General features: G+C 42.6%; 1 protein-coding gene across 2 annotated transcripts in view; it reads right to left on the bottom strand.

The window, feature by feature from the left end:
• The window catches only part of eno4 (enolase 4), a 32249-nt gene extending 22624 nt beyond the window's left edge, over positions 1-9625 (bottom strand). Inside the window, exon 1 of one of the 2 annotated variants that reach the window (XM_076891351.1) lies at positions 9451-9625. Coding sequence is in view for 1 of the 2 variants with exons in the window: in XM_004572506.2 (XP_004572563.2) it covers positions 2541-2708 (168 nt within the window). In the remaining variant the exon portion in view is untranslated. Of the gene's footprint in view, positions 1-2540; positions 2781-9450 lie in introns of those variants that run through there. The other variant, XM_004572506.2, reaches the window with a different exon arrangement.
• Between the last annotated feature and the right edge of the window lie 10262 nt (positions 9626-19887).

Genomic DNA, 19887 nt, shown 5'->3' with positions numbered 1-19887 from the left:
GATTTGATTTGATTTGATTTGACATTATACACAATGTAAAAGATCAAATGTAAATAATGTAAAAAAAATAAAATAAAATATGTAGATCAACAAAAGGCTTGTTTGAACAGAAAAGTTTTTAACTGTTTTTTAAAAGAATCCACAGAGTCAAGCAAACGTAGTGGTAGTGGTAAACTGTTCCACAGCCTTGGTGCAACAGACTGAAAGGCTCCGCCCCTTTTGTCTTCAGTCGTGTACGGGGAACAACTAAGAGACTCTGAGTCTGTGAGCGGAGATGGCGAGCAGCAGTGTATTTTATAAGAAGCTTGGATAAGTAATCTGGAGCCAATCTGTATGTTAAAACAAGAATTTTAAAGCGAATTCTAAACTCTATTGGGAGCCAATGTAAAGAATATAAGATGGGAGTGATGTGAACACGCTTGGTAGAGCGAGTTCGTAGAGCGAGAAAGTTGAGTACTGACTTGGATTAGTCAACATGATTCCCACCAGTGACAAAACATTTCAACATACCCAGTAAACACCAGTATGTGGGCCCCACATGGGCTATGGGGGTTCCAAGTGGGGATGGGCTTACAATGGGCATCCAATCTGGGACCCACCTGGATTAGCCAAGTAGGACCCACTTGAGCCAGCCCAGATGGGCTATGTTCTATGGGCACCATATGAGTAACATTCAGAAAGTTGATTTTTAACACTATAGTGTTAAAAATCCAACTTTCTGAATCAGTGTGTCAAACTAAGAACTAACTGATTCGTGCATCACAGGAAGGTGATGTCTGAAACCAACAGGTGACGTCAGGGGCCTGTTCTTCGTACCTCGCTAAGTAAGTTAGCTGGATTAGATTGTTGACGATTTCGCGTGATCCTGGATCGTTCGGTTCTCCGAAGCTCATCCGGGACTTGCTGTAATAGCAACAGAGCCGTAAGCGTAAACCTGCTCGGGAGCAGGTTTACTTTATGTAAACAGGATTAGATCGCGGCCACGCAGGTATGTCCGCTTCATTTATACGAAAGCAACAGCGATATTCCACCACTGTTTCACCATAAATAAATAACATCAATGTAACTAAAGATAATGCAGCACTTGATCCTTTTATTGATTTCACACAGATACATACAGGTCATTTCCTAAAAAAGGGAAATGTACTATTAACATTCTATCACATGTATGTGATTATTACAGATGTAATTCATATTTCAGAGTAGTAATTGTAAATTACTTCATGTAATCAAGATGAGAGACCACGGCTATAAAAGCGAAGGTGGATTTGGGAAGCCTGTCGCAGCCATGTCCTGTCCGTATACGCGACCAACCCATTGCGGAAGGTGCAAGATTGATAAGGAGAGTCCTCAGAATTCAGTGTATATTGCGGGACAGACAGGATCCTTTAGCTCAGCGCGACAGTGTGCTCATTGAGAGATATCGATTTTCCCGTGAGGGTATTATTTACTTAACCAACTTGTTGACGAGGGGGTGCAGGACCACCACCTGTCTTTTCTTCCTCTGCCCTTTTCTTGGTTGCTGTTATGAACAAACTAACAGAGTATTACAGGCCAGTATTACCTTGCCAAGAGACGAAAAGCAATCTAAGAGATAAATATTACCATTCTGTAGAATACTCCTGTATTCCACTTTTACTTGTTCCCATGTTCTTGTGGGTCCTGTTGTGGCTCTAATGTGAAAGGGGATATAATATAACATATTATAATATAATATAATGCCATATGATATTGGACAATATAGTGTCATATGATAGATCTACCCTACCGCCTACTGGTGTTGGCCAGAGGGGCCGATGGCGCGATATGGCAGCCTGGCTACAACCGTAGCTGCCTCCACCAGTGTGTGAATGTGGGAGTGAATGAATAGTGGTATCGTACAGCGCTTTGGGTGCCTTGGAAAGCGCTATATAAATCCAATCCATTATTATTATTATTATTAAATTACCTACGAGTTTGATTTGTCAGCAACTTTCTGCCAGCCCTCTCTCCTTGCTTTTGCAGCCTTTGCAGTGTTCTCTTGCGTTTTAATTAAACTCTGAAACTCCTGAAATCCCTCACTCATGAGTTCTTGCTCTGCTGCCGGAAAATACCGTGCACGCCCCTTCGACATTTTCGCCGACCAATCAGAGGGTTGCCGATCAATGTTTCTACTATCGATGCGTAGCCCCTTTTACGACACCCAGTGATGTCACATTACTGTACTAATCGTCAACAGCAGGTGTGTTCGGGGAACCGGATTAGCGAGCTCACGGTTAGCGCGATGGTTTGGTCTTGGATGTGTCATTTGATCTTGGATGTAGTAAGCGACATACGAAGAACAGGCCCCAGGTGGCTGGGGCTATCTTTTATTTACAGTCGTTTTGTTTGCTCGTTGTGATGACTGTGACACCCCGTCACGCTGCTGTGACAAACAGCACCTCATATGTGCTTACAAACAGGAAATACCTTCAACAGAAGAACAACAAATACACTTCAAACAACCTTCTGTTTGTTTGTTTTCTAACATCACAGGGACAGAAAGAGGCTCACAGTCCTACCAGGTACCCGTGCAGGTCTGCGGGCCGGTGGAGGAAGAGCTGGTGTAGAGCTCGCTCCATGTCCTGGGGGACTCTGCTCACTCGATAAAACTCCACGGCGGCGTTTTTCATTTCGTCAAAGTCGCGCTTGTCTTCGCAAACACGTTTACTAAACGCTCGGTGAGACATTTTTCGAGCCTCTCAGCTGTCTCTGCACGGTTTGTGGTTTTTGTTACCATAGAAACGTTGTGTTCACGTGACAACGGCAGGCCAGGTTTTTGCATTTCTTTCAGTTAGACGGAATAACCGGTTAGCGTGGATTAAACTTGGAGATATTTCCCCGTGACAGTGTTTATCTGTGTGAGCTCGTCGCGTTCCTGCAGACCGGGGATGGCTGTAACGACCCCTCATCAATTAGTTAATGACTGATCACTTTGTGTTCCCCACTGTAACAAAATACAGCTGTACACTAATATTGTGTTATCATGCCTTACACACCACAGTCGCACAGGTTACAGATGCTGTCCAGTCTGTGCATTTCAGCGTGAGATTTACAAATCTATGTAGTTCAATATCTGTAATCTTTCTGTGTATTTGTGGTAAAGTGACTCTGACAAATACAAACGTGATTTGGGAGATTTTCAAGTGTCAATTTAATTTTTTCAGTTTTATTGATGGAGTGCAAAATCACAACAACACTCACCTCAAGTCCTTAATTCCATGACGGGCTAATCTATTATTATTATTATTATTATTATTGTTGTTGTTGTTGTTGTTGTTATTATTATTATTATTATTATTGTTATTATTGTTGTTGTTATTATTATTATTATTGTTATTATTATTATTGTTATTATTGTTGTTGTTATTATTATTATTGTTATTATTGTTGTTGTTGTTATTATTATTGTTGTTGTTGTTGTTGTTATTATTATTATTATTGTTGTTGTTGTTGTTGTTGTTGTTGTTATTGGGGTTTTATTTTTACAGTGACTTGAGGTGACTGTTGTTGTTCGGTATTTGGTTGAGGGTAAGGAAAACAAACGTGTCTATTTCAGAGCAAACATGTTGAATAATTTTATTTGTGTGCGGCCTGTTTGATACACAATCGATGACAAAACATTATCACACCAAGTTTGACATGCTAACCTGTCTGCACGATACTCAAACGAATTATGTTTTGATTAATTTTTACAAAGTCTTTCAGTAAATCCAGCAGCAAAAGCTGAATTTGTGTTCTGGATTTGCATGGACCTGCTGCAAAGTCTGCTCTAAAATAAATCACTTATACAAGAATGTGCAGAGTACGTGCAGGATAAGGTCACAGTAACTTCCATCGGAAAGTTGCCCTAATAAACTATTAGGATGACCAACAAAATAGTTTTGCACGTATATGTATGGATGCCATTTGTAATGCTTTTGATTTTTTCGTGTTCTGAAGTACGGCCCCAGGATTTTACCAAGTAGCAACTCGGTCAATGAATCTTATTAGGAAAAATTAACATCACGGTAAGTTTCATTTTTATCAATGACATCATGCTTGCTTGGTTAGAAAATAAAATAGATTCGACATTAAATGAACAATAAGAACAGGAGCTGTTTACAGTCACATCTCACACAAAGAATATCAAACAAATGGGTTTTCATGTCGGATTGAAGGTAAAGCACCAGCATGTCATAAATGTAAAGAAAAACACACATTTGCTACAAACTGTTTTGAGCAGATATGAAACTAAACCATGAAATAACCTGGTCGTGTTGACAGGCCGTATAGCAGCTGTACCACATGAAGCACAGGCCGCTCTTTCTGCTGCTGCTGCTGCTTGTCTGAGCTGAGTTGGGGAAGTGTTAGTGAGAGTGTCACACACGCTGCATCAGCTCCGTCAGTGCAGCACAGGATGGCAGTCTGCAGCCTGCAGCCGTTCACAATGAAAGGATGAGCGTGCTGAGAAATGGTTCAGTGCAAAGTGAAAAACAAACAATATTAGTCATCAGATAGACTTGATGAAAAAAACGAATATTGGCGTTTGACGTAGGCAAAATGAATGACCCCAACAGGATCGAAGAAAGCAGCTGTTTCTGTGAAGGACGTGCGATAAAACACTTTCATGTTAGATTGGATCGTCGCTCCCTTAACCTGTAAAAAAAGTTTTCCCTTCCCATCTTCCCCGACTGTAGAGGAGGTCAGCTATGCGCCACGTTAAACAAAAATAAAAAAAACAAACAACTTCATTAATTAATTTCATTTTTAATCGGAATATTGCTGAACGATAATATTCTAATATTTTCTTGCGGTCTGGGAAATGATCAGGACAATATTTGGAATGAGGCCTTAACCCCGCGCGTTTCATTACGCCCAGTGTCAAGTTATTACCGGCTGTGAATTGAACTCGCAAACATTCAATCTCACCACTGATGCCAACAAGGCCAGAGGGCCGGCAGAATTCCTGACATCAGAAATATCTGACAACAAAAATACAGGAGCAAATGAAAAAAATATTCACAATGGCCACGTTATGCTGAAATCTCCGCTGCCTCTCCCCTCGCTATTGCTTCAACTTTATATTGAAAGCGCAGGATGCAGCAATCGTCACCGTCATTACTGTGGAAGTGCTCGTCCCACACTTCCACAGTAAACTTTGGATTTGAAATCCCATTGGACAGATACTTTTCTTTGGACGAGCGCCTCGGGGGTTCGCCCGGGGCTCGTTTTCTCTTTGTATTCAACATTTTGATTCATCATTAAACAACAAATTCAGCTGTAGTCCATTTATTCTGCTAACAAACAGAATCCAGTGTGAGCCTGCCGTCAGATGCTTTTATTTTGAAAAATGTCAAATTTGGTTTAATACAGGGAGAAGACAGGGGGACTTTTGTGCATCGCAATAAACACTGGATGTGCAATAAGCAGTGACATAAGATCTGACAGGTTGTTGCTGTGTGCGCTCGTGTCGCCGCACCTCGCGGCTTTGTGAGCCAACGTGTCTGCAGCGACGGCCAAGGGTGACATTTCCAGCAAGTGGCGGGGATCACTTCCACATAAATAAGGAAGGATCAGAGAGTCAAGAGCTCCTTCATGGACACAGAATGAGGTTTACGGTTCAACTGCTGTATACATAAACACACCTGTCCCTGCCCCTTACAGTATGCGCTCATAACTCGGTCCACACTCGGGTTTTCTGCATCAAATGTCGGCTTTTCAAATACCACGTCTAATGTCATCGCTATTATAGATTACAGATTACCAGCATCCTTCTAATAAACCAACACGGTGCATGAAAGACTATAGATACAGGTGTGTGTGTGTGTGTGTGTGTGTGTGTGTGTGTGTGTGTGTGTGTGTGTGTGTGTGTGTGTGATTTCTTTTCTTTTTTTGTAAAAGAACAGAACAGAATAAAGACCGTGAGATCAACGATCATTTATTTAGTTTGATTTTTTCGTTTCTTTCTCACCGGACGGTCCGGGAGTCCCCTGTGGCAGCTGGGTCAGCAAAGGGCCGCCTTGGTTCCCTCACCGAGCATATCCGGTGTCCATGGTACCAGAACTGTATTTAGGCCACTACAGTAATTATGGAGAGATGGCACCGTGTGGTATTCTAAAGCCACCTCTCTGCGGTTAAATCATTTGAACCTTTTACTTCTGCTCATAAAAACATTTTCGTTCAATCGAACATCAGCTCTAAATCTCTCTTTTAGATCAGGTCTGTTCTTCAACTCAAACGTACTGATTTTATTGCCCTAATTAAAAACGTGTCCTCGCTGAAAATCAGAAACTCTTCAGTTACACTGCATACTGACATGCATCTCATCTATCAGGCCTGGAGCGAAACCTTTAGAAGTAAAACAAACTAAAACTCATCCAGGACTGTCAAACTGAGACACTTTTAACACACCAGCTCCTAAAAATGTCCATCTCTGTGCCCATGAAGCCGAGCCCAGCCTCCTCCTGGACGCTCTCACATCTGAGACTGTAATGGGCCCATCATTCGTTCCTTTTTGTTCGTCCTCTCGGAGATGGTAGGCTACATCAGCAGGGTGCCTACGGGCTGACAAAAAAGAGATACAACAGCAGCTGCCACGAAAATGATTCGCGTGTGATGACTAGTTTGGGCTAAGTGACACAAATGGCATATGAAATTGTGCTGCGTGAAAAGTGTCTAGCGCTCATTTGTCACTTAGAACTCTGAATGTCTTTTTAAAAGTGCTGGCGCCCATTGAAATTGTCAGCTCGCAGTTACTGAGGAGCTCTGGGAATCCTCACACGGGCTTTGTTGGCAGGATGAGGAATACATTCTTCCCCGGAGGTTTGGCCAGAGGATGGAAGTCCTACCCAAAGCTTCTTGGAAAATCACAGTTTACGCCAAATTTTGGTGTTTTAAAACGAATAAAATGCTCGGGGATCGTATCGTTTGTAAAGAAGAAACGCACGACGATCTTTCTAATGTTAAACTGTGCAAGTGTTCTGTCTTTCTCTGCTGATCATCCTTTCATACAGGCCATTCAGAGTCGCGCAGACGACTCATCCCATCGCAGTGAATGGGATGGTAACTGTTTATGTCAACAAACACGGATCATTCAAACGAATTCCCGTTTTAATTATCAGAGTGCTGACGTTAAACAGCTTACGCAGGGTCTCCACGGGTCACGCGAATAAAAGTCCGGCCTAATTAGCGTATTTTTCCCCTCCAGCCCAAAAAAAAGAAAGAAAAAAAGCAGGGGGCTCGCCCAGCTCTCCGCATGGTCGCTTTCTCTAATTGCGTCTAATTAAAATCCCATAGTCATGTTTTCAAACTTTACCAGGTGTGGCTTGAATGGGAACACTGGTGAGCTTCGACAGTCTCAGGCTGATATCTACACAAGAGTCGTTTGTGGTGGTGAAGCGCAGCGCTGATGTGATGCTACACATTTCCTCTGAATGTTGCTGTGTGTGTGTGTGTGTGTGTGTGTGTGTGTGTGTGTGTGTGTGTGTGTGTGTGTGTGTGTGTGTGTGTGTGTGTGTGTGTGTGTGGCCAGATTTCTGCTTTCTGGACATGCAGAATAAAGAACAGCAAAAACAGCTACAGTCGCAACAGGACGGCATCTCTGTAATCTCCTTTTTTAAATTAGTGATCCTCATCAGTTTGATGCCAACACACACAAACTTGTCACGGGTTCAAATATTCTGCAGCTCTCTCACACACGACTTACGAAATATTTTAAACGTGTAATAAGTCATCAGTTTTTCCATAAATGTTATAGTTCCCATGAATTATGAGGCAACTGCAGATTATCAAAAGGCTTAAGAGTCCACAGACATGTTTTAAACAACCTTGTTAAATTTAAACCACTGTAACGCACTCATATGTCGTCATTTATCAGCCGTGCTTTCTCTGCGTACACACCTATGTTTTCTCCACGCGTACTTAAGCAGCCTAAATCCCCTTAATCGAGGATATGGGATTTATGTGTGTGTGCGTGTGTGTGTGTGTGTGTGTATGTGTGTGTGTGTGTGTGTGTCGGCTGAAGCGAGATGCAAATAAAAATGGATTCACCCATATATATATATATATATATATATATATATATATATATATATATATATATATATATGGGTGTGTGTGTCATAATGAAATACTTCTTTCAGGCCAGCAAGGTGTCTCTACTTTCCGCACGTACCGCCCTCTAGTGGCGCACACAAATACTTCATCTTCTTTACCGTCATCCCATAACATAGTGTAAAGTTTGAAGTACAAAAACAGAGAGATTTCTGTGTGTATATATATGTATATATATTTACACACAAACACACATATATGTGTGTGTGTAAATATATATACATACATACACACACACACACACACACACACACACACACACACACACAGACTAATGTATACATAGGCCTATTTGTCTCAGCAGACAAATATTAAGGCAGGAATTTACTTCGGTGGCACAGTGTAACACTTCTTTATAAGAGGAGGATTTACCTCATTTTACACACACAAAATTAGTTATTATTTCTTTTTTTCTGGTGACATTATTTTGTAAATTTTGTAAATCTAAAATCAAGTAATCTAGGCTACTTTATGAAAAGAAGTCAGGTTTGTAAAATGCACGATCCTTTTTAAACCATGTTGAATTACAGGAAGCAGAAGCAATGAAAAAGAAAATGCTGGGTTGTAAAAGAATATTTTCTATATTGTTCTCTTCTTCTTTATCAAATATAACCTACATTATAAGGTTAACACAAGTCAATGTAGGTTTAGTAAATTGTATCGTTGTGTATTTTTCAAATGTGTTTTTTTGTTTCGCTGCACTTTTTTGCACGGTGGCTTTAGTGTTTTTTATTTTATAATGATAAAGTAGAAACATGCTTGTAAATTTAAAGACCATTTTAATTAAACCACTGCTTTAGTTTTGCAACGAAGGACATCAGTTAAAGGGTCCATTTGTAAATATCGTGGTCACTGTCAGTGCTAAGTTAAAAGTGCTTTATCAGTGTGATAATACTGTACATGTGAAGTGTTGTGCATGAAGACAAAGAGAAATCTGACAAAATGTGCAGAATATTACTCGCAGATTTTTTTTTATTTTACTACACATTTTAGGACCTTGTCTATTTTTTCTCTCATGGAGAGAAAATCCAACATTCACATAATAGAAATTTATTTTTAAAGAGCTTAAGAAATTAAAATAGGCTAAATTAATTTACAAAATTAAATAAACACACACACAGAGAGAGAGAGAGAGACAAGACTCAGTAAAAACTGCAATAGCTCAAAAACTGCTAACAAGACATTTATGTTTTTAATATTAATTAAAAATGTAATAATTCCATAAACCTTAAACATACAATTGCAATTTCTTAATGAACTGGGTAGCTCTCTATAAATGAACACATTATGATTATACTCAAATCACGCATCTGAGCAAAACAAGTCAAACTCACTTACCCTTTGTGGAATCAATCCTGCCGACAGTTTTGGTTTTATGTGCAAGATTTTTTGGAGGATGTCGCCCTCTTAAGTTTTTTGTTGTAACCCCAATTTACTACTCAAAGCATAAGAAAATTACAGTTTTAAAAAGTGTCTCAATCTCTCTGGATAAGAAGAAAGAAAAGACAAAAAGTCATATTTTCACTGGAACTGTCCTTGGAGTGCAAAGCCAAGAAGCAACCTCTGCCCTCTCTGTTTTCAAGTGGACATCAAATGAACTAAAGTTTCTCTCATCTGTCCGCCACAACACATCAAGACATAGGCAGTGTGAAACAATACTGAAAGACACAAGTGGGGAAGGCCTAATGCTGAGCGGCCACTAGATGGAGTAAGATGCTGAGCATCCTGTGAAACAAAACTCATCCTCAAACGATGCCAACCTCAAACTTTGGATCTTCCCGAGGATAAAACACAAACAAGCACACAAAACAGAAGAAGAAATACACCAGGTCCTACTGATCTCACTTTAGTGGTGCAGTGTAGTGGAGGTCTGGCAGCTTTCTCGAGCACTTGTGACCATCACTTCATTTCTCACATTCTATTGATTTGCACTACACTCCTTGAAAACCTTTAAAAAACAAGCATCAGTGTTATCAGAGCTACAATTCAGTTTGATATATCCTGTCTTTGGTTAGGGGGTTAACCTGTCTAAATGTGCACACATTTGGAGTTTGTGGACTGAAATGGTCGTAAGTGAATGAGGGGTTAATTTTGGCCAGGGAGGTCCACGAGGTAGACTCAGGTTTGTCTTCGTTTTTTCGTTTTTTTTATGGCTTTGATTTATTTGTTAATTTAATTCAAGTATTTATCTTTAGGACGATTAGATTTACATTTTTTTATATCTGTGCACACACACTTGTGCATCATATTTATTGTTTGTTTCTATGTTTCTAAAGACTGAACCAAAACTCTTTGAAACAATGTTACACCTCGGAAGTGAGAACGTGTTGGAAAAGCGCATCGTTGTGGGGAAGCCCGAAAACACACATGGTGCAGTGAGAGGAGACACAGTTGGTCTAATATGGGCCATTGGAAGCGCGCAGCAACACTATGTAGCAGTGTGTGTGTGATTAAGTAAACTGATAATATGTTGGGCATGCTAATGTTTACATATGCCACATAATTATCTAGTAGGTTTTACATTGTTGTGTAATTTTTATGCATTTTGTTGTGTTCAAGTGACACTTTAAAATTTGTTCCATAGTGGTGTTGCATAAACACTTGTTATCTCTGGGCCATGATACAAAGAACCACATCCTCCTATTTGTGGTTGGTTTCTTCTTCTTTGTCTCTGATTCTGTTTGTTGTTTTTTGCACACTTTGCCAATTTCTGACATGTGGTGTTTGTGACTTCAGAATCGTTTCTTACCAAAAAGATTTTTGTTGCAAACTTGACATCAGGAGGAAAAATTAATTCTGGTAAAGGAGATGAGACAGCACCTTATCTATATCAGAAGGCTAGGTGGGAGCATCAGGACAACGATATCAGAAATGTCTTCTTGGAGAAATATGGGTTATTATCTCTTTGTAGGGATCGTTCTGAGGATGAGTTGGACTCTGAACACAATATAGACACAATAGACATTTAATATTTTGTCCAGTCAGGACATTAGTCCATACAAATAAAATCCTTTAGATTGTTGGCAACCCAATGCCAAAATGTTACAGGAATGTTAGCCTTAACTCAGTCATTTAAGAATAGGTCCATTTATTTTCTAATTGATTTTTTTGTAATCTTTCACCAGTCATAGGCATACTGATTCCATGTTATCAATAGCATTTGCTTGTATATTAAGAATTTACCAACAGTGAGTTGTAACCACTACTAATTTACTCTTTAAATCGTTTTAATTGTCTTTATTTTTTCTAGGGAGTTCAGGGGCATTTAGGGCTTCTTCATCGTCCTCAGAAAAAGCTTGTAGATGTTCACCAACAGGCATATGTGGCAAGGACCTGACACACAAACAGCTTGAATGTCCATTTTATTCACAATAGCCACCAGGACAGCGACAACAACAATAATGGAGGCTTTTCAGTCAACGTGTCTTATGCTCAGCCCTCCTTCTCCGGTCCAAACGGGCTACTAAAAAAAAGAAAGCATGATCAGCAAATTACTCTCAGCTGCCCTGCCAGCCTTGCTGGTACTGCACCACCCCGCCTCTGCAGGGGAGCCACAAACAACACACCGCCACATACTTCCACCACCCAACTGAGGGCATGGAGCCATCTGACTGAGCCTACTCCACCTCCCGTCCCAGAGGGTGTAACAGGAAATCAGCCAAAACCATCTGTGCCTCTGGCCTATGGATCATCTTGAGCTTACAAGGCTGGGGAGCCAGATAGCACCATCTAATCCGGGCGTCGACATCATTAATTAGGTGAAACCATTTCAGTTGTCTGCACAGAGGGTGAATGGGCATGCCAGGGGGTAAGTAATGAAAAGAGTTGACCGCCCACCGGATTGCCAGACACTCCCTCTCGACTGTGTTGTATCTGGCCCCTCTCTCTTAGATAGTTTCTGGCTGATGTAGACAACAGAGTGGTTGACCTCCCTTACCTCCTGGGACAAAACAGTCCCAGTTCCATGTTCAAGACATCTGCCTGCAGAATAAAAGGCAGGGAAAAGTTAGGGGTGTGGAGCAGGGACAGCAAGCCTTTTTCACCTGGTCAAACACCGCCTAGGACTGCTCCATCTACTGAACTGGATCTGAGGCACCTTTTCAGGTGAGATTGGATAAGGCGCTGCTCAGCTTCACAAAGCCCAGCATGAACCAGCCAACCCTCAAAACTCCCTCACCTCCTTTTTGGTCTTGGGACACGAGCAGAATACAATGGCGTTAGTTTTCCGGGTCTGTTGACACACCTGCCTGCTTCCCAAGTGGTAGCCCAGATACTGTACCTCTTTCTGTGCAATCGCACACTTCTTCAGGTTGGCCGTGAGCACTCAGGTACTCCAGGGCTGCGGTCACCCAGTCTACATGTTTTGCCCAAGTGCCAATATGGATGGTAACTTCATCCAGGTAAGCATTAGCATATGCAATGGCTGGAAAGTAGCTGGGGCTCCAAACAAGCCGAAGAGAAATGCAACAAATTGGTACAAACTGTACGGGTGGAGAAGGCTGTTTTTTCCCCCGGTGGAGACCAGAAAATCTGCCTGTAGCTCTTAGTTAAATCCAGTGTCATGAAAAAAACGAGCAGCGCCTCACTGCTCCAGTGAGGGTAAGCATCAAACTGTGACACTTCCTCAACTTGTGGTAGTCCACTCAGAGTTTAACAGACCCATCTTTCCTCACCACGAGAGCTCTGGGGTTGCTCCATGTGCTGTGGCATCTTTCTATTACTCTGATCTCCAGCATAACAGCCAATTCCCTCTGAATTATTTGCAAATAGGTTCAAGTAACCTGTCTGTGAAGGTTCTTAGTCATCCAGGTCATCGTAGACTGAGGAGCTTCAAAAGAAAAGCGTCTGGACTTCTTTAAGTTACTTGAAGACGTTTCACCTCTCATCTGAGAAGCTTCTTCAGTTCTAAGGTCAAATGGTGAAGAGTCCCAGATTTAAGCCCTGTGGGAATTTCCCCCCGAGAGGGGCAAAAGGACCGCCTACTGATCCTCTGCCTAATGACACAAGCCAAGGTGTGAAACTGGGTGTGGGTCACAATCAGCCTTGGGTTTCGGGTGAGCTCATTGTGAAACCTGGCCCCACCTTATCATGCGAATTCCTGAGGTCAGTATGTCTGTGAAGGTTCTCAGTCATCCAGGTCATCGTAGTCAAAGGAGCTTGCAAGCGCATGGCACAACACAGAAGAGCCACCTCCACAGGATAAGACTCAGCAGTCCATCTGTATCTTAAGGATAAAGGACACTCTTTCGAGGATGCCAATGTTCACATTTTGGACAGAGAGGACAGATGGAAAGAGGAGTGAAAGAAGCCATCTATGTCCTTTTTTTTTTTTTTTTTTCCTAAATGACATCAGAAACAGCAGTATGCGACATTACGTGATGGCAGAGCTTCAGTTCATCCTTTGTCATTTTTTTTTTTTTTTTTTTTTTTTTTTTTAAATAAATAGGACAGGGGGAATGAATGAGAGAAAGAGGGGGAGAGAAAGAAAGAAAACCAAAGGGGAGAAGAGACGGTGAGAAGGGGGGGGAAGAGAGAGAAAAAAAAAAAAAGAACTCCTGGGTCACCTGTATGGAGAAAAAAAAAAAACAAACAAAAAAAACAAACAGAGGAGACAGCAAACAACAAAGAGCAACATAATAATAGAGAAAACAAAGCACCATCACAATAAACTAGCTAGTCATAGATATCAATATTTACTAAATAATAAACGATATTGTGCAGCACGCAAGATAGACAGCGCACAGTGTGCTTTGAGGCAGCAGCCAAGAAAGCTTTAGTCCGCGTCTGTGAATACCCATGTGTGCATACCTGTGTGGATCAGCATGCTTGCATTCCAAAGGTTTCTCCATGTAATGATCTGCTAGGGAGTGTGGGGGGGCCACAGCCCCGTCCTCCAGGGTGTGAAGCGGGTATGGAGGAGATCAAAACTCCAGACATCCAGAGGCCCCCAGAACACAAGAGACCATGGAAGACCAACAGAGGGGCAGCCGCGCCACTGTTCCAGTAAGAGCTGAGGAGAGTCCCAGATGAGGGCTCGCCCAGCAGCCGCGGAGCAGAAGTCAGGGGGAGTTGCAGTGACGCGCCCGTGAGCTCCGCCGGCCCCCAGCTGTGCCTGAGTGACCGAGCCCCAGGCCGAGAGGCCGGGGGCACCCCACCTCCAAAGGGGCCCGAGCGAGCCCCAGGCCCCAGGCCCCGACAAGCGGCCGCCAAGGAGTGAGCCGGTGTGTACCCGGACGCCCACCCCCAGACACAAAGAACCACCAACGCACCGACACCTGAGGGAGTCCGCCACCGGCAGGGGAAGTGGTGGTGGGTGGAGATAGGCCTCCAAACCTTGGAGGGCCTGAGGTGTCCCCAGAGAGGTGGCATCTGATACCCAACCTGACATATAGACACAGACATACAGGCACACACAGACACAAACATCCATTCCCACCCTCATGCTCTCATATGCACTCACTCCACACTCAACCAACGTGGAGACAGACATAAAGAGACGCTGTACACACAATCACACTCCCCAAGCGTACTCTACAAACCGGGTCTAGGTACCCTTGCCCCTGGAGGGGGGAATTGCACCCAGACCCAGGTGGTGTTACCCTTTTCCCTGCGGTGGGGAGAGGCAGACCACCCCGACTCCGCAGCAGCAGGGAGGCCCCACACCCCAGACCGCAGTCGGACGGCCAACTCCTCCTACTAGCCCTCCCGCTCCAGCAGGCCGCAGAGAATGGGGGTGGGAGAAGACTCCAAACCTCCCTCCACCCGCTCATTGTAGTGTTGATGCATATGTGTTCTAAGGTGTAATTAAAACCCAGGAGGGCATGGAGCTACCTGCCAAGGAGCAGCAGGTAAGCGCATAGTCCCTCCTGCTAGCCCTCAATGACTAAGTGTATTTAAAATTGAGAGGTGGGCAACGACGTCAGGGGTGAGGTATACACCCTGATGGTAATTTGGACTCTGTGATTGTGCCCACCCCCAAGATCCTATATGTATGTGTAATGAGAGTGTGAATAATGTGAATGTCTAAGTTGTGGGATAAAATTGAGGCAGAGGCAGCCAGAAGGGGACCGGGGGGGGGGGGGGGGGGGGGTAGCCTCCTCTGCACCCTGGTGACATACCCCCACTCCAAGGCCCTGCATGTGTGGGTGGTTGTGGAGGAGCGGGAAGAGGGAGGCAGCTGGAGATGGGGAGGGAAGGAAGGGAGGGGCAGGTAACCCCTCCCTGGGGCCAGCTCCCCCGCTGACCCCAGTAGGCACTCCCACCCTTCGCGACCCGCCAGGGAAGGGGGGCCCAGGCCCATCAGACCGGGGCCCAGTGCAGTAGCGCCCTCCGGCTCCACAGAGCCCTGGACAGTCCACCCAACCCCACCACAGAGAAAACTGCACCCACCCCACCATCCACACATCTTCCAGACTACATAAGACGGTAAACGCCCAGGCTGAGATCTTCCTCCACCTCTCCTGTATCTCCCCCTCCTGCAGAGAGTTCCTGAAGAGAAGAAAGCTCCTGCAAGATGTGACCATCCCCCCCACCAGTTGAAGAGCCCCCCAGGCGGCTCGACGCACCGGCGGCACCCTGCTCCAGGGCCGGGCCCCCATGCACCCACCCGCCCACAACCCCGGCAACACACCAACCAGGACCCAAGCCCCCGAGGCCCGGCCCGGGCCCCAGCCCAGAGACGGAGCGCCCCCAGAACCTCACGCCCATCCCGGACCCACCCAGGGGCAGCCAGGTTGCCAGGTCAGTAACCCACGTCCGTCAGCACAGACCCTCCCCTAGCCCCGCTGCACGCAGCCGCGAGGAAACAGTCACCTGAGAGCCAACAGAGCCCCCAACCGGACGTGACCGCTACCCCGGGTTGAGCCCCCCAAGGAAGATGCCTCCGGGGAACCCCCCGACGCCCTAAGCCTGTCCCTACCCCCTCACCAATCACAACAGTGAAGGCGGGACCAAACTATGACCCCCCACCCCCACTAGGTGATGGAGCTGATAAAAGGGGCCCAGAGCAATTGATCTAATGTGGTGGCAGAGGCTGTGTCAAGACTAATGTAATCTAATAGATAATTTCTATATTGGTTAGAATTAAGATTATTTTTATTTTTCCAGTTCATGAGGACTGTTTTCTTGGCTATGCATAGGGCAGTGAAGATCATATGGGCTATATTCTTTTCTGAAGTGACATTATCTAAGCTGCCCAGTAGACACACTAAGGGGGAAGTTGGAATGTTACATTTCAGACACTTTGATAAGTCTTCACATATCTCGCACCAAAACTTTTGCACTGGTGGACAGAACCAAAGAGCGTGGATGTAATTGTCTGGTGTATTGCCTTGACAGTGTGAGCAGTTGTTGGAAGATGTAAAGCCCATCTTGAACATCCGATGACCTGTATAGTGCACTCTATGAAGTATTTTGTATTGTATTAATTGCAGACTGGGATTTTTAATTAATTTAAAAGTTTTTAAGCAAATCTGAGACCAGAAGTTTTGGTCTAGGTTGACTGATAAATCTGCTTCCCACTTTGCAGTAGGAAGGGATATTGATTCATCTAATTTAGAAAATGTTCTGTATATTTTAGATAATAATTTGGGGGATTTAAGAGTAAGAAAATGTGCCGCACTTAGTGGTGTTTGTAATTCAACTTGACTGAGGTTAAATTTCTTTTTTACTATGGATTTAATTTGTTGATATTCTAAAAACCTTGTCTTGTTGATCCCATATTGTTCAACTAGTCTGTCAAATGGAATAAATTCTGTTCCCTCTAATATATGTTCTAAGTATTTAATTCCTTTACAACTCCATTCTGGGAAATTAATCATATTATTGTTTTGTAATATGTCAGGGTTATTCCAGATAGGTGTACGTTTGCATGGGATTAATGAAGACTCCGTTATTTTTAGAAACTCCCACCATGCTGTTAGAGAAAAGCTGATGTTGATACTTTTAAAGCATTCATGTCTTTTGATGTTTGAGCTAATAAATGGTAGGTCTGAAATCTCTAGATCCTTGCATAGTGCCTGTTCAACATCTAGCCAGGGCTCAACTAAGAAGGTATGTTTTAACCATTCTGAGATGAACTGAAGCCTGTTGGCTAAGAAGTATTGGTGAAAATTAGGCAGATCTAATCCTCCTCTATCCTTGGTTCTTTGTAGCGTTTTTAAGCTAATACGCGGGGGTTTATCTTTCCAAAGGAATTTTGAAATATATGAATCCAGAGATCTGAACCAATCTTGTGATGGTTTGTTAGGGATCATCAAAAATAAGTAATTTATTTTTGGCAAGATCATCATTTTTATAGTGGCGACCCTTCCCATGAGTGATATGGGTAAAGATTTCCATCTAGTCAGATCGCCTTCTACTTTCTTTAGAAGTGGGATGTGGTTTAGTTTAGTTAAGTCTGAAAGCTTAGGAGAGACATTAATACCTAAATATTTAATATTTCCGGATTGCAGTGGGGCAGAGGAAGAATTATGGAAGGAGCAGTTAATGGGGAGAACTGTAGATTTTGGCCAGTTAATTGAATAATCTGAAACTCTTGAAAACCAGTTTATTAAAGTAATTACCTCAGAGAGGTTGGTTTGTGTGTTTTGCAGAAAAAGCAACACATCATCCGCATAGAGACTGATTTTATGTTCTATGTTCTTGCATTTTATGCCCTTAATTGTTGTAGCCTGTCTAAATGCTGCTGCTAGAGGTTCGATAAAAATTGCAAAAAGTGAAGGGGAGAGTGGGCATCCCTGTCTGGTGCCCCTCAGGAGACAGAAGCTGGAGGATGTCTGGTCATTTGTTCTGATACGAGCTGTTGGGGAATTGTATAATATTCTTATCCAGTTTATGAAAGAGTTTCCAAAACCAAATTTGTGTAAAGTTGCGAATAAAAATTTCCAATTAACTCTGTCAAATGCTTTTTCTGCATCTAGAGATAATATTATGGTTTCGATGTTTTTATCGTATGAGTAGTCTATTAAATTAAGTAATCTACGAGTGTTTGTTGAGGAGTGCCGACCTTTTATGAAACCAGTTTGGTCAGGATGAATTAAGAGGGGGGTCATTTTCTCTAATCTCTTTGAGAGAGCTTTGCAGATTATTTTAAGGTCTACATTTAAAAGAGAAATTGGACGATAGCTTGAGGGAAATAAAGGGTCTTTGCCTGGTTTTAGCAGGAGACTAATGTTGGCAGAATTCATATTTGGTGGTAGTCTGCCCTTTTCCTCGATTTCCTGCAACATGCTGTGGAATACTGGTGCCAAAATTGTCCAGAATTCTTTGTAGAATTCTGCAGGGAAGCCGTCTGGACCTGGAGCCTTATTATTGGGCATACTTATCAGGGCTTCCTGGAGTTCACTTGGCGTCAGTGGCGAATCCAGTTCCATTGCTTGACTGTCTAGTAATTTTGGAAGAGTTACGTTGTCAAGAAACAGATCAATTTCATTTTTAGATGGGTTTATTTGTGGTGAGTATAAAGTTTCATAGAAATCCCTAAAAATGTTGTTTATTCTTCCAGGATCATATATTGTGTTCCCCGATAAATCTTTAGCAGCACATATAGTTATTTTTTCTTTATTTATTTTTAGCTGGTTAGCTAGAAATCGACCTGATTTGTTACTGTGTTCAAAATTCTGCAAGCGAAGTCTTTGTATAAGGAATTGTGTTTTTTTATTAATAGTTTCATTTAATTCTAGTTTTGTTTTGCATATTTTGTTCAATGTTTCCTGATCTTGGTGGGACGCGTAGGCTTCTTCTAGTGATTTGATGTTTTTTTTCTAATTCCTGAATATTTTTGTTTTCTTCTTTCTTTTTGTGTGATGAGAAAGAAATTATTTTACCTCTCATCACAGCTTTCCCTGCTTCCCATAGAACAGAAGCAGATATTCCGGGAGTGTCATTAAAGTCTAAATATGAAGTCCATTCCTTTTTAAAGTATTTAATAAAGTCTTCATCTTTAAGTAGTGATATATTAAATCTCCAGTTTTTACTTGGCGTAGTATTATTCTTGTGCATTAGTGTTAAAGATACAGGAGCATGATCGCTGACAGCTATAGGATGAATCTCAGTGTCTGAAATGTCACACAGCAGTGAGCTGCTGACCAAAAAATAATCCAGACGAGAGTAAGAGTGATGAACATGCGAGAAAAAAGTATATTCCTTACTGGTGGGGTGAAGAGAGCGCCATGCATCGCAAAGACCAAAGTCGTTCATATACTGTTTGATTATATTTGTGGACTGCCAATTACGCTGAGTTCCTGTTGTGTTGAGCCTATCCATTTCTTCATTTAGTCCAAGGTTGAGGTCACCGCCAAGAATGAGTGTGCAATCAAGGTGTTCAGAGAGTGCACTAAAAAAACCGTGGAAGAATGAGGGTTCATCAACATTTGGACCATATATACTAACAATACATAGTTTTTTGTTCAATATTGATAGTTTAATAATTAGAAATCTACCCTCTGGATCTATAACTGTATCGAGTACTGTAAAATTAACATTTTTATGTATTAAAATTGCTACTCCCCGTTGTCTAGAATTATAACCGGCTGCAAACACGTTAGGAAACTCAGGTGTTTTAAGTTCATTTAAACCTGTGACAGGTCTGTGAGTTTCTTGTAATAAAACAACATCTGCCTGTAGTTTTTTAAGCTGGTTAAATATCTTTAACCTCTTTCCTCTGGTGCCAGCTCCATTTACATTCCATGTGACAAACCTCAGCATGCCCTTAATTGTGCGTGTATGTCTAATGATGTATGCTGGGTGTTTCGTTTAGACGGGTGGAGAGAATAT

This window comes from Maylandia zebra, linkage group LG13 (assembly GCF_041146795.1).
Source record: "Maylandia zebra isolate NMK-2024a linkage group LG13, Mzebra_GT3a, whole genome shotgun sequence".
In the NCBI taxonomy this organism is placed as follows: Eukaryota; Metazoa; Chordata; class Actinopteri; order Cichliformes; family Cichlidae; genus Maylandia; species Maylandia zebra.
This window is presented reverse-complemented; position numbering and strand designations above follow the sequence as displayed.